The sequence below is a fragment of the Acanthopagrus latus genome, chromosome 22 (genome assembly GCF_904848185.1).
Source record: "Acanthopagrus latus isolate v.2019 chromosome 22, fAcaLat1.1, whole genome shotgun sequence".
In the NCBI taxonomy this organism is placed as follows: Eukaryota; Metazoa; Chordata; class Actinopteri; order Spariformes; family Sparidae; genus Acanthopagrus; species Acanthopagrus latus.
In genome coordinates this window covers 10,203,689-10,216,273 of record NC_051060.1, presented here as the reverse complement: position 1 = coordinate 10,216,273, position 12,585 = coordinate 10,203,689, and the positions used below count along the sequence as shown (strand labels likewise).

Here is a 12,585-nt window from a genome sequence, read left to right as displayed (position 1 = left end):
AAGGCAGGTAACCCAAGGTCAACTTAGATCCTAATGTCATTGTAAGATTGTCATTCAAGGTTTGCAGCCCTGGCCCTTTTCCTGTTTTTTTCTTTCCTGCAGCCGCTCTTGTTCCAAAAATGTAAAATTATGCAACACTGTCTCAATGTTGATTTATTTCATTCATTTTATATGTTTCACCATCTCCAGGAGGTCATGAAGCTATTATTCACATGATGCACCTGGCTTATTCCGGAAAAGCATTCAAGGGAACGAAGGGGAATGTAGCTTCATTTCTTCATGAAATGGCCTTGAGATCTTCTACCATACATACATTTACACATTTGACTGGTTGGTTTAGGATGAGTTTAAATTTGCCAACTTTGCCTCCAAAGCCTGAAAAAACAACAACCTCAGAAAAAAAAAACACAGGATGTTCTATTCAAAGACTTTGTATGATTTTTCATTGCAGATTTACATGATATCAGTGTTGTGTATTTTAATCAATTATCTGTGTCTTATAAGTCCAAACAGGCTGGAAACAGTTGTATGCCTTACACATATGCAATATAAATATGAATTTATCCATCTCATTTAACAGGTCAAACAGATTTGATTAAGATCACAGAACTTGATATAGTTATGTCTTTTCCAAAATCAATCCCACAATCCCTACACACCGGCAGTGATATATAAAATATTTTTTACGAAATTTGAGGGACTTGTTTGAGAAAACTCTCTATCACTTTCTACTGCGACTCTATTTCAGAGGCACATTAGTCTCACAAATAGAATGATAATAGAAAATACAATTAACACATAAATTGTGTTATCAGTGGGTCGATAAGACTTTTTTTGATCAGTAGGGAAATCATGCTCAAGTTTCCAAAAGCCAGTAGTAATCTAAACAATCTGTAAAAATGTCTTCTGCTTCTTCTTTTCCCTTGTTGTCTTCCTCTTTTTCTAACTTTTCTTGTTCCTCCTCCTCTTCATCCTCTTCCTTTTCTTCTTCTACTTTTTCTTCTTCCCTCTTCTTCTTCTTCCTCTTCCTCCTTTTCTTCTTCTTCTTCTTCTTCTTCTTCTTCTTCTTCTTCTTCTTCTTCTTCTTCTTCTTCTTCTTCTTCCTCTTCCTTCCTCCTGCAGTACAGGCTACATGACACTGGGTGGCGCCATGGCACATTGGGGTTTAACTCTGCTCGTTAATGTCCAGCAGGCGTCGCTAAATCTCCAGATTTTCTTTTCCAAAATCAATCCCACAATCCCCACACACCGGCGGTGTATTCATTTGAATGGTAAAACTGTTAAACGCTACCGAACCTGGACTACAGAGGAGTTGCTGTTAAGTGTAACCAGTTTTTCTCGTTTTGGATTTACATACCTGGCGAGACTTTGTGACACCCCACAAAATGATACGGTTGGTTTTCAACTTTAATGTTTAGGTGGTGAAAGTAATCTACGAACTGTCATTTTGAAGCCATATGTTCTCTGAGTTGGGAAGGCTAGCTAGCTAGCGTTAGCTCGCTACGAGCGGCCCAGATAGTCACTTTCAGCGTCTCCGTGTATCCTTGATAGTTGAGCTGTGAGCTAGCGTCAGAGCTAACGGTAGCTCTGGCGCTAGCTTGGAACCTGTGCTAACTTTTAGCTCAGGCACGTAATGAAACGCAGCGTTGCTCTCCTCCAAACGTCTGCTGTCTTGTTTTTAAGACAGCACGCTGCCTTAACTTGTGTGTAATGTAGAGCGACATTTGTGACTTGTTGCAGCTCACCTAGCTAACGTCAGAGCTTTTGCAGCGGGGGGCCAACGCCTTTGTAACTCACACTTAACCTGTTTTGTGTTGTTTATCTCATTTGAATGCCTCGCTTTTGGTCGATTTAAGTCACAGTGCTGCAATTGTTGTGTACAGCTAGCCAACCCGTAAGTTGTTAGGCCATGAAAATTGACTGTGACGCCTGCAACTGAGCAAGATCCGTCAATAACTGTTCCACAATCGTTTGTCCAACAGTTTTCCGTGTTGTGGCAGCTGGTAAGCATGTCCGGTAACGGGAAGTCTTTAACATCAACCAGGATAAACCCAATGGCATTCTGCGATCCTGCCTGCAACTTTCTGCTGAAAAGAACATGAAGCAGGTATGGTGATATGAAAGCAAACACGACGGCTTATTGTGTAAACAGTGGTCCACTTGTCTGTTATAGCCTGGTGACTGTGAAGTACAGTTCAGTGGTATTGTAGTTGTAGTGGCCTCATCCCTTATCCTTTTGTTTTAGGTGGATATTAGAAATAAGGAAGAATTAGATAAAGAAAGGTGAGTCTCTTATCCACACCTGTGGGATTCATCTTGTTATGATCACTCACTCATCATCGGTGTCCCACAGATCATCCCACTCAGTCACTGGAGCATTGTGGCACCTTTCCATAAGCATTATCACCATCTCTGTGGCTTATTTGAATAGTTTTCCAAATAAAGACGGCTTCGCATCTGATCGTGCTGACTCTCCACTTGGCAGATTTCAAGTCCATTACGGAGCACAAAACCCAGGCAAAGCGAAGCGACTGACATCTGCGAAGAGGAAGGGTTGTCCAGTGGCGGAGGTGGGCTCGAAGCTGCACCGCAAAACATCAGATGTAGGCCGTGCCAGTGACCGCAGCATGGCCAACAAAGAAAATGAGCTGACGTGCTCCGATGATGTGCGGGGCATGTACTACAATGAGAACTGTGGGCTCCCTGTGAACTCTGCAGAGGCCTCCAAGATGGCAGGGGCCAGCTCCAAGTACAGCGACTTTACTGAGGTGAGTGTCACAGTTAAAACTAGTGCTCCTTTATGCTGCAAATTCAATAATCTTAATTCTAATTCCCATTGTGCATTGTCTATCTGTTCACACAGCTATCGAAGGACCATGAAGCAATGACTCACGTCCTTTTCGGAAGAAATCTACGACTAAAAGTGGCCCAAACGTTATGGCGAAGAAACGCCAGTGAATTAGTGGCCTACTTAATAAGGTAAAACACAGACAGCTAATACTGCATTTTGGTGGTTTGTCTTCATTCCTCGATTACATAACATTCTTCATCTTCAATCATTTTATGCTTTCCCAGAATTCAAGACACAGGGGTGCTGCTTGACTGCTTACCTGTCTTAACAAACGAGTGAGTGTCATCTGGGTGTTTTTTGTATTTTCGCTTCTTTGATAATTCAGCTTCACTTACAATGACTGGACTGCACAATACAGCCAACCTGTAGCATCACCGGGGCTGCAACTAATGGTTTTTGTTTTTTGATCAAGACATGTATCTGTTCTTCATTTGATCTGAGCAAGTGTCAGTCATTTTTTTTAATTTAAAGTGCCATATGTTTTTAACAATCGATGAACATTTGTTAGGTAGGTAGGTTATAATCTAGAAGATGCATCCTCAGTCCTGTAATTCTGAGTTCATGATTGATCATCTAGTGGCTATCAGAGCTAGTCAACAGTGAAAATAGTTTGAGCCAGATTTGCGGTTTCCTTTTTCCTGTCCCTGACCACATTTCTGATTATTAGTTCATTTTCTTCCCTTCTTTTTATGTTTTCTTGTTTCAGCCTTCAGACTGAAGCACCATGTTTGTCACTTGGCTGCTGCGTTGACCTCATGCCCCAAGTAAAAGTGATTCTTGCCAGCAAATATGAAGAGTAAGTGTAACTGTGAAATTGCATGTCTGTCATCTGTCTCTTTGACATTATATTTAGAGATTTTTTGGGGGTTTTTTCCCAGTTTTAAGATGATTCACTTCTCATCAAAGAAGCTTCAGCCAGTCTGATGGATAACTAATGAGTCCTCTTGGTTGACTGATGAAATGACTTTGTCTTAGCACTTTTATCTAATGGCCTGGGTAGCAGAATTTTCATCTTTGATTTAATTATTTGACAAACTCACCTGCATAACTCTCTGTTTTTATTGCAGACACTTAAATGTTGGTTTACACTGGGTTCAATCCGTCATCAGGAAGTGGTGGCCAGAACTTTCTAAGAATGAGAAAAGACTGCGGGACAGTCGTTCAGAAGACAGGTGTGCAGTGCATGCTTCAATAAAACCTACTGGACAACCAATGTACAATATTTAATAACGTTGCACTATTCCAAGCAGAACAGACTTGATTTTTTTGACTTGTTTTTATTTTTCTGTCTCGTAGTTTGACCCCTGCCCAATTTGCTTAATAACAAATGGGATTTTTTTTTATAGTAGTTGATATCCAGTAAATAAAACATTTGTCAGTTTTTTTTCTAGTTGGAGCTGATAGAAGTGCAGATGAAGTTAGCATAACATTGATGGAGTTTCTAAGTCGGAGGTAATGTTAAGAAGTAGACACACACACCTCTGACTGAAGTTTTGAACTTGAGCAGGTCATGTTGGGATTATTGCGACAGATGGATATATTGTGATTTGAGTCAGGTTGTTGGTGGTAATGGTTATTTTACATTTAATTTCAGTTGGAAAAAAAAAAGAAATGCTAAGGTACCAAACAAGCATATTCCCTTATCTCTAGAGAACAGGATTTGTAGGCTAGAGCATCTCTTTAGGACCACAACGATCTATTTATGATGCATTTTATATTCATCAAATATTTACAGCTCCTGTCATTTGGATATAGCATTTGATCCTATTACAGTTTCAATGCAGTGGTGATTTATTATTCAGCCCTTGCTCTCCACGCTGCTATGTGATAGAGTATTTTTGGTTTCTCCTGTCACTGTCTGTGTTCTTGTGTGAACTCACTAAATATTAATATGGTAATGTTTTACATTTATTGCAGGAATATTGAAGTCATGAAGCAGCGGCTGAAGGACTTGTGGAAGGATGGAGCCCGGTTATGTTTGGTTCCGGGATCCACGGGAGAATTAGCAAAGGTAAGATACCATTTTTATCATGGTACTTATCAGGGTTAGTTGTCTGGATGAGGAAAGTCACAGAAAAAAAATGAAAATAGAAATAAGCAGTCCATTAAGACATGGAGTATTCAGCTGTTCAGTGTTCAAGTTTTGTGGTTACTGAAAGTTTAATGAAACTAGAAGTGCTTCTTCAATTTCTCTAAAAGCACACATTTTTTCTTTGTATTATGGACAAAGCTTAATTAAATACTTGCAATAGCATTGAATTAACTAAATTAACATTTTGTCGCATAGATACATACAGGTGTTTTTTCCCCCACAAAATGTTGATTTTGGGTGGACACTTACCCACTCCCATCCTAAAAAAAAAAAAACTCTTGGTTCGCTGTGATCATTTGTAACAAGAGTTGTGTCTGTATTTGGGTTGTGGTTCATTTGTTTCCATCTACACACCCTATTACAAGGGGGAAAAACATCAAACAATAAAAGAGGCCTTTCATCAGATATTTTAGAAGGGGGTAAATTTACTGTCAGCTGAAACATCCCTTCGCATAGTCAGTAATATTCCAGTACCTTATGTGTTTGAGACGGAATTTATGAACTGTTAGTGTGTAACACAAAGGTATATTTAATGTATGTACTCCATTTCAGTGGCTGTAACAACAACTACTGTGTTATCTTTCCTTCATGTTACAGGCCACAGAGGCTTATCTGTCACAGCTGCCCTGATGGTTGTCAGTGTAGCACTCTGAGGATGTGACCACTACTGCCGGATCATGGCTGTGTTTTGAACTGATAATCATGCCAGAGAAATGGACTGGTTCTTTTGGCCACTTAAACCTCTTACTGGGACTGAACTTGACAATTCAGACGTCTCCCTCAGTTAGAGCTGGAGATTCTTAAGGAGGGCTGAGGAGCCTTTCTACAAGGAAAAAAAAACACACAGAAAATGACTGCTTCACATTGAAGTGGACCGTCTTGTGAAGGGGCATATTAAGTGGACCTCCATGAGACTGGGTGTAACGTCGCTCTATGAAGTGCCAAGCTCTTTGTCTCTCACTACACCACTCTTTGCCATTGAATGCAAATGCACTTGTGGATGTATTGAATGCTCCTTTGTGTTGATGTTTTGCGCCTGGGTCCACCGGAATCAGGAACTTGAATCTGCAACAGTCTTAAATTATTAGACCTTGTTTTTTTGTTGTGTTTTTTTTTTTTTTATTATGCCTCTTCATATGACATTTGACTGTATAATGTAAAAACAAGTGATTCTTTTAATCTTCTTCTTTTAAATAAATTTGATAAATCAAATGTCATCTCATTTTTTTATGTTTCTGTATAAATGGAACAGAATAGAGTAAGAATGGGCTTTTCCATTTCAGGAGAAATGAGCCTAAAGGCAGAGTTCGCACAAAAGTGAAAACACTGTCATTATCTACTCAACCCCGTGCTTTGAGTAGTTCATTCATAACATTTCTGGAGTTTTCCAGCAAAAAAGTGTCAATAAACTAGCCCCATTCACACTGCCGTTTTGAGTGCAGGGATCTAGCGCCATTCTCCACATCCTCTGCATGAAAGTCTCAGATGCAGTGAGGGATGAGATGTCATTGCACCTCCGGAGGTAGTGTCAGAGCGCAGCGTTAGGCGAATTGACCTGTGTGAATGGATAAGCTGGAAGCGTGGAGCGGGGGCATGCTGGTCTGATGGTGTTCACAGTCTGACAACTAAACAGATCCTTCACTCATCAAAATAAAGAGCAATGTCCCGCAAAGCAAGGGGACCAAACAACAGAAACAAAGTACTTGGCAATTTATATGAGGAAAAGAATACTACAGTTATACATGCTCTGCTGTCAGTTAGTAGATGCCTTTTATTTATAACAGCTGACTGTAAAATGCAATTGTATGGACCCAGTAGTTGATGGAATATGCTCAACCAATGCATTATACTGTAATAACTTGGCATTACAGTTATGACACTTGTGTAACAATTCAATTTCAAAGAAACTGATATGAGCATTAGCCGCACAGCTAGCCAGACTACTTTGTGTGTTAGTGTTAGTGTTTATTCCAGTAGCACATGAGGTTTTGATCACTGGGAGAAAGAGGTTTTGAGGACTAGGGTTAGCTGGTTAGCATGCTAATTTCCATAGATATCTCAGTAATACAATACATAATGGTTTAACATGAAATAAAAGATACAATATGACACATGCTGGGACCTGTTTATTTATCACAGTGTGAACATCAGGAACAGGGATGTGTCGGTCTGATGATGTTCACACTGATAACTAAACATATCCTTCACTCAGAAAGATTAAGAGTAATGACCCACAAAGTAATGTTACATGACCAAACAACAGTAATGTAGTAACTGGTAGTGTCATTGGCAACTTATATGAAAATACCACAGTAATATGTGGAGAAGTGTCTGTCATCCTGTCTGTCCTACCAACTCTTCATTATATTTCTGCCCAAAAAACAGCCTCTGTCCCCAGCAAAAAACTCACACTCACCAAGTGTTTGTTTCCTCCCACAATTGTGTTGTTGTAATGAATGTCTTGAATTAAATCACTGTGATGGTCAGCCCTCCCAACTGAGACTTAAGTGAACTTTCCCACAGAAAACAGCTTCCCTCCCCACCAGTGACAGCATCCAGTTTACTAATGGTGATTATGTGATTAGGTAATTGTGAGCAAAAAATGTAACTTTGTCACTTTCCAGGATTTTTGGTGGGTCAGGATCTCAATCACAACACATTATAACTGCATCTATAAAATTATGAACAGTCAGCGGGTATGTGTTTAGATTGAAAGGGGGACAGCTGGGGAAACACACTGAAAAAAATTCAAGGACGTCATGATCATGACGTGTACCACCACACCTCTTTTGAATCCGCAGAGCTGGCCCTCTGTGTGAATTATGCTGGAGCTGCTTGTTTCAATGGCAGTTTCAACTGGCGAACTGCTGCTGCGACCATAATGCGGCAACTTTCAGTGGAAAGGGCTTGTGTTTTCATTTCAGGGCGTTTTTTTTTTTTTTTTTTCAGTCTCGAAAACCAAGACAGTTTGTCTATTTACTGTTTTAAGGCATAAACAAACCAGTTCAATGACAGTGAAAATTTCTTCTCCAAAACTACATAATGCACCTTTAATACAGCCAAAAGTCAGTCAAGCACAGAGTCAGGGAGAGTTCTGAAATAAAAACATTAGTTTTTTGCAGTCTCCCATTTATTTATTTATTTATTTATAAAAAAGAACTGTTTACCAATAAAGATATTTGAATATATATATATATATATATATATATATATATATATATATATATATATATATATAGATATATATATATATATATATACTGTATATATATATATATATATATATATATATATATATATATATATATATATATATATATATATATATATATATATATATCAGAGTCAGTGTCATCAAAATAAACCGGGATAGACTCTTGTAAAGGTGTAATTTGAGAAAGTTTATCAACTATGTAAGCACTGTACATCAACATCAGACAACCGTGTGTTTGTGATTGTCTGTTGGTACAATAAAGTTTTTTTTTTTGTACGTGACGTCATTTTCCGCAGAGCCAGCTGATGTGCCGTGTCTTCCGCTCCTTCTCCGAACTGCTCCTGAATACATGTTGACGCACAGACAGTTAGACCTGGTTTTAATTCGATAAAGACAGACGACATGTTGCACAGGGACAGAGTACCGCTGTTATGGCTTTTTATTCAGGCTGCGCTCGTCGTGGCGTGGTGTTTCACCGACATGGAAACGGGGCCTGGCGCAGGTGTATCGACACAGCCGAACGGAGATCGGTTCAAAATCGAGGGCAGAGCGATAGTTCCGGGGATTAAAACACAAGACTGGGTCTCCACGGCCAGAATCCTAGTGGAAGGTGAAGAATACGTGGGATTTTTCAGGTAAGGAACAGCCCAAGTTAACGTTATACCCGCTAGCTAGCTAGCTAACCTGTAAGCGAGGCTAGGTAGCAGTAGCATAGTCAGCTAGCTTAAAGGGTAGCCTGACGTGCTAGTTCTGGTAACCGCACGGCAGCTGCAGCTGGCATATGGCAGCTCCTGACTGTCCTAGCTAATTTACAGCTTAATAATAATGTGTTTGTAATTCATGCCGGCCAGGACAAGAGTATGGTTATTTCATTGTTACCCGTCATTCACTGAACTTTGTTGTTAACGTCATTATAAGCTCAACCAGGCCTTTATCTCGCAGCGGCTGTTACCAAAACAAGCCGTGGCCACAAGAGACGTGCCTGTTACTGTAATAACAACCACTGATGTGTGGGTGCTAGTACATTTAAATCAAAGGCTTCACACGCAACATCGCAACCATTCATTGTGTTAAAGTTGTACACAGTCACACATGTAAATACTGAGAATTTGGCTGAGACACAAGCACTAATTTGAATTGACTTTATATAAGCAAGGTTACCTCCGAATTCAACCCTTCTCAACCATATTAAGACTTTTTCATCAATTTCATAAGTCATGAAAATAATAAATCATTATCACAAATTTGTCGATTCATTCATTCCTTTGGTTATTTTGTCAAACCAAATAGTCCACAATGCACGGATGTATGATCTACTGTTGTAAATGATGAAGAGTTAAATTGTCTTTCACTGACGGCTGTTTCTTACATTTAATCCATCCCCATTGATATGAATGGGGTGGACACATAACACATTTCACTGTGTATACAGGTATATGGCATATTGTTTGTTTATATATATATATATATTACCTGACTGTTTTTGTTATGTTTACATTCTCTTATTATAGAACTGATGGCAGTTTTGCTGTGAATGACGTCCCTTCAGGATCCTACGTCGTGGAAGTTGTCAGCCCTAATTACAGATTTGAGCCAGTACGTGTCGATATCACATCAAAGGGCAAAATGAGGTATGGTCTTACTATTGGTGAGAAGACATAAAACAAGGCACGCACGCAAATGTTTCATTTCGATTGAGTCCGCCTTTATTAAAGCCAAGTAACCATGTGTCACCTCACAGGGCGCGTCTTGTGAACTACATCAAGACATCAGAAGTCATCCGTCAGCAGTATCCTCTTCAAATCAGGGCGAATGGCCCTCACACCTACTTCATGAAGAGAGAGACCTGGGGATGGACAGACTTCCTCATGAACCCAATGGTAAAGAAAACAGATGATGTTGCACTGAGCTTGACAGATATGTTTGATGCAGGGTTCAATACTAGTTTTTCACCCGACTGCACTGGTGCGCCTTGCGTTTTCATTTCGATGATCCCAAACATGCATTTTGATTTGAATTTCTTAACTATTATTAACAGGAATAAAGGTGCAAATGCATGCTTTCCTTGATTCAAATCTCCACAACACAAATAAGATATGTTGATAAATGTAATTGTTAGAAGAAAAGATCTGCTAAATCTGTGACAAAAGGGAATGTTAAATCATACGTGACAGATTTTGTGCATATGTGACCAAAACATTTAAGAAGCTGGAACCAACAAATGTTTAACATTTTTCCTTAACAAATGTTTGAAACAGTAAACTGATTGTAGTTGCTTAAGTTTGCCTCTTGCTCGTTTGTTGAAATTCATTGTTTTTGTTGCTTGTGCAGGTTATGATGATGGTTCTGCCCCTGCTGATCATTGTTCTGCTGCCCAAGGTCGTCAACACAAATGACCCAGAGATGAGAAAGGTGAGGAATCCTTTATAGCCTAAAGGGTTATTTTATAAATATTGTATGCACATTGACTTTATTATGCAGTTTCTTACCAGCAAGTTCCTTAAAGAATAGTTTATAATGTCAAAGGAACACCTTAAATTTATGGTGCCCTGTCCTTCAGAACTGTGAGAAAATGATTTTGTGTTGGAATTGTGTAACTCACTCTCTAGCGTCTGTGCCCAGCCTTCAGTTCTGCTGGTTTTTCACTGTCTTCATTACACTGCCATCCTCACAGGAAATTGAGCAGTCCATGCACATGCTGAGCCCCAACCCCGAGCTTCCAGATGTCTCCGAGCTCGTGACCAAATTCTTCTCCGGCTCCAAGGGCTCCAGCAAGGCAGGTGGCAGCAGCAAGGGCACGAGGCCGGCTGCCAAGAGGAGGTAGTACTATACACGTCTGCTCAGTCTGCCCAACGAAGCTTGAGTTACGCCATGGAAGCAAGATTTTTAAGTGTCATGTTTATTTCCCTCTGGGTGTATTGTACAGTTTTCTTTATTGATAGATGTTTTGAGCACATCTTGATTTCTAATATGCTATTGAAAACTGAGAAAAAATAAGATTTTTTTTCATACTGCACTGATAAAAAAAATTTCTTAAACCCTGCAAAAGCTGTTATCCTTCATTTGCTCTTTACTTTCAACATGTGGCTGTACTAGTCATCCATCTTTTCCATGCTAACCCTACAGTGTGCATTTTCCCACTGCTGCTAATTCCACTACCTGAAAGAGAACATATATACAGAGATTTTCTTCTTTTTTTTCCAATTTCAGTGATATGACTGTGAATGAAGATTAATTGAATTTTAAGACTGATGAATTCTTATTTAACTAAAAAGTCTAGATAAATAAATTGCAATGCTATATAACAACTGTGTTTTTATTTCAGACCATCTTATTTGTTTTAGAGTGAACGCATGGCCTTCATCATGTTTTGAATTATTGTGTGGCATACTGTTTGGCCAGAATTCACACACTGTACATTACGTGCCTAAAGGTGTAAAAAATTAAAATGGAAAATCATTGGCAGTTCAAAGGATGAAAGAGCTGTGTGGTTGCTTTTCGAGACCTCTAGAGTGTAACTGGCTTTACTTTTAATAAAGCGGACGGTCAAGTCTCTATTAAAGTTTGTTTGTGATAATGTCCTCAGTTCTTGATGAGTCACTCACAGATGCTGAACTGACGTAATGATGGGTGATATTCAATAACAACATTTGACAAAACGATCCCAACTGAGTGTTCACTTTCTAGCTTTTTTCCAGAGATTTCAGCCAAATGCTGTTAATATTTTGGTGTGAGAGTTAGGTTTTAACCGAGAGATCCTTAAACTTCTACTGAGCTCACATGTCAACAGTGACATCTCCATGACAACTGAGCAAACTCCATTTGATAACAATGTGTTGAAATCTCAGGAAGAAACCAGTGAATTGGTTTTAATTTGGGATTTAGTCTTTGTTTTTGCTATTTAAAAACAAATTATGAATTGTGTTGTTTTACGACAGTGCTTCCCAGATCTGAGTGGTTACAAGATGATGAAAGGGATAAGAAAGACAACAATGTTTCATTCTAGAAGTTCTTTAAGGGTACTTTTTATAAGAAAAGTAGATATTATTTTTGAGTCTCATTCCCAAGTCTTATTACTGATGCTTTCAGCCTCCCACTTGTCAAGTACTGACGCATTAGGATGGTGGGCAGCCTGACCTACAATCTCATTGCATCAGTATTTGACGAGTTGGGAATGAGACAGCCTCACTGAAGATTGTGCCGACATCCATAAAGCTTAAAGGTGCTGGTTAAAAATGTAGGCCAAAGTCGCACTCAAGGTCTGTACACTATAGCTTATTAGATTTGATTTTACAGATCAATGGTTCAACCTGACTGATCATTTACACTAAGGCAGTAACCTTTGGGAAGTTTGGGAACCACGGCTTGAAGGAACACAGTTGAAGATTGTCATAAGATGGAAAAAAAAAACTGTGAGAAGACCGAAAC

General features: G+C 39.2%; 2 protein-coding genes across 3 annotated transcripts; both read left to right on the top strand.

Annotated features, from left to right (window-relative positions):
* The first annotated feature begins 1,156 nt into the window (after positions 1 to 1,156).
* Positions 1,157 to 6,155, top strand: katnbl1 (katanin p80 subunit B-like 1). Of its 2 annotated transcripts, none has more exons than XM_037087495.1 (10): positions 1,157 to 1,393; positions 1,983 to 2,107; positions 2,246 to 2,283; positions 2,486 to 2,768; positions 2,864 to 2,979; positions 3,076 to 3,126; positions 3,558 to 3,647; positions 3,919 to 4,023; positions 4,769 to 4,862; positions 5,541 to 6,155. In XM_037087495.1, exons 2-10 carry the CDS (start codon positions 2,099 to 2,101, stop codon positions 5,571 to 5,573), a joined length of 819 nt encoding a protein of 272 aa, XP_036943390.1. In that variant the 5' UTR covers positions 1,157 to 1,393; positions 1,983 to 2,098; the 3' UTR covers positions 5,574 to 6,155. The 2 variants fall into 2 exon arrangements, with proteins under 2 accessions (XP_036943390.1, XP_036943391.1); XM_037087496.1 differs by lacking the exon at positions 1,157 to 1,393 and adding an exon at positions 1,735 to 1,894.
* A 2,283-nt stretch (positions 6,156 to 8,438) lies between these two features.
* Positions 8,439 to 11,723, top strand: emc7 (ER membrane protein complex subunit 7). The gene is made up of 5 exons (XM_037087439.1): positions 8,439 to 8,792; positions 9,669 to 9,788; positions 9,899 to 10,037; positions 10,489 to 10,569; positions 10,832 to 11,723. The coding sequence occupies exons 1-5, from the start codon at positions 8,560 to 8,562 to the stop codon at positions 10,979 to 10,981; spliced, it is 723 nt and encodes a 240-aa protein (XP_036943334.1). The 5' UTR covers positions 8,439 to 8,559; the 3' UTR covers positions 10,982 to 11,723.
* The last annotated feature ends 862 nt before the right edge of the window (positions 11,724 to 12,585 follow it).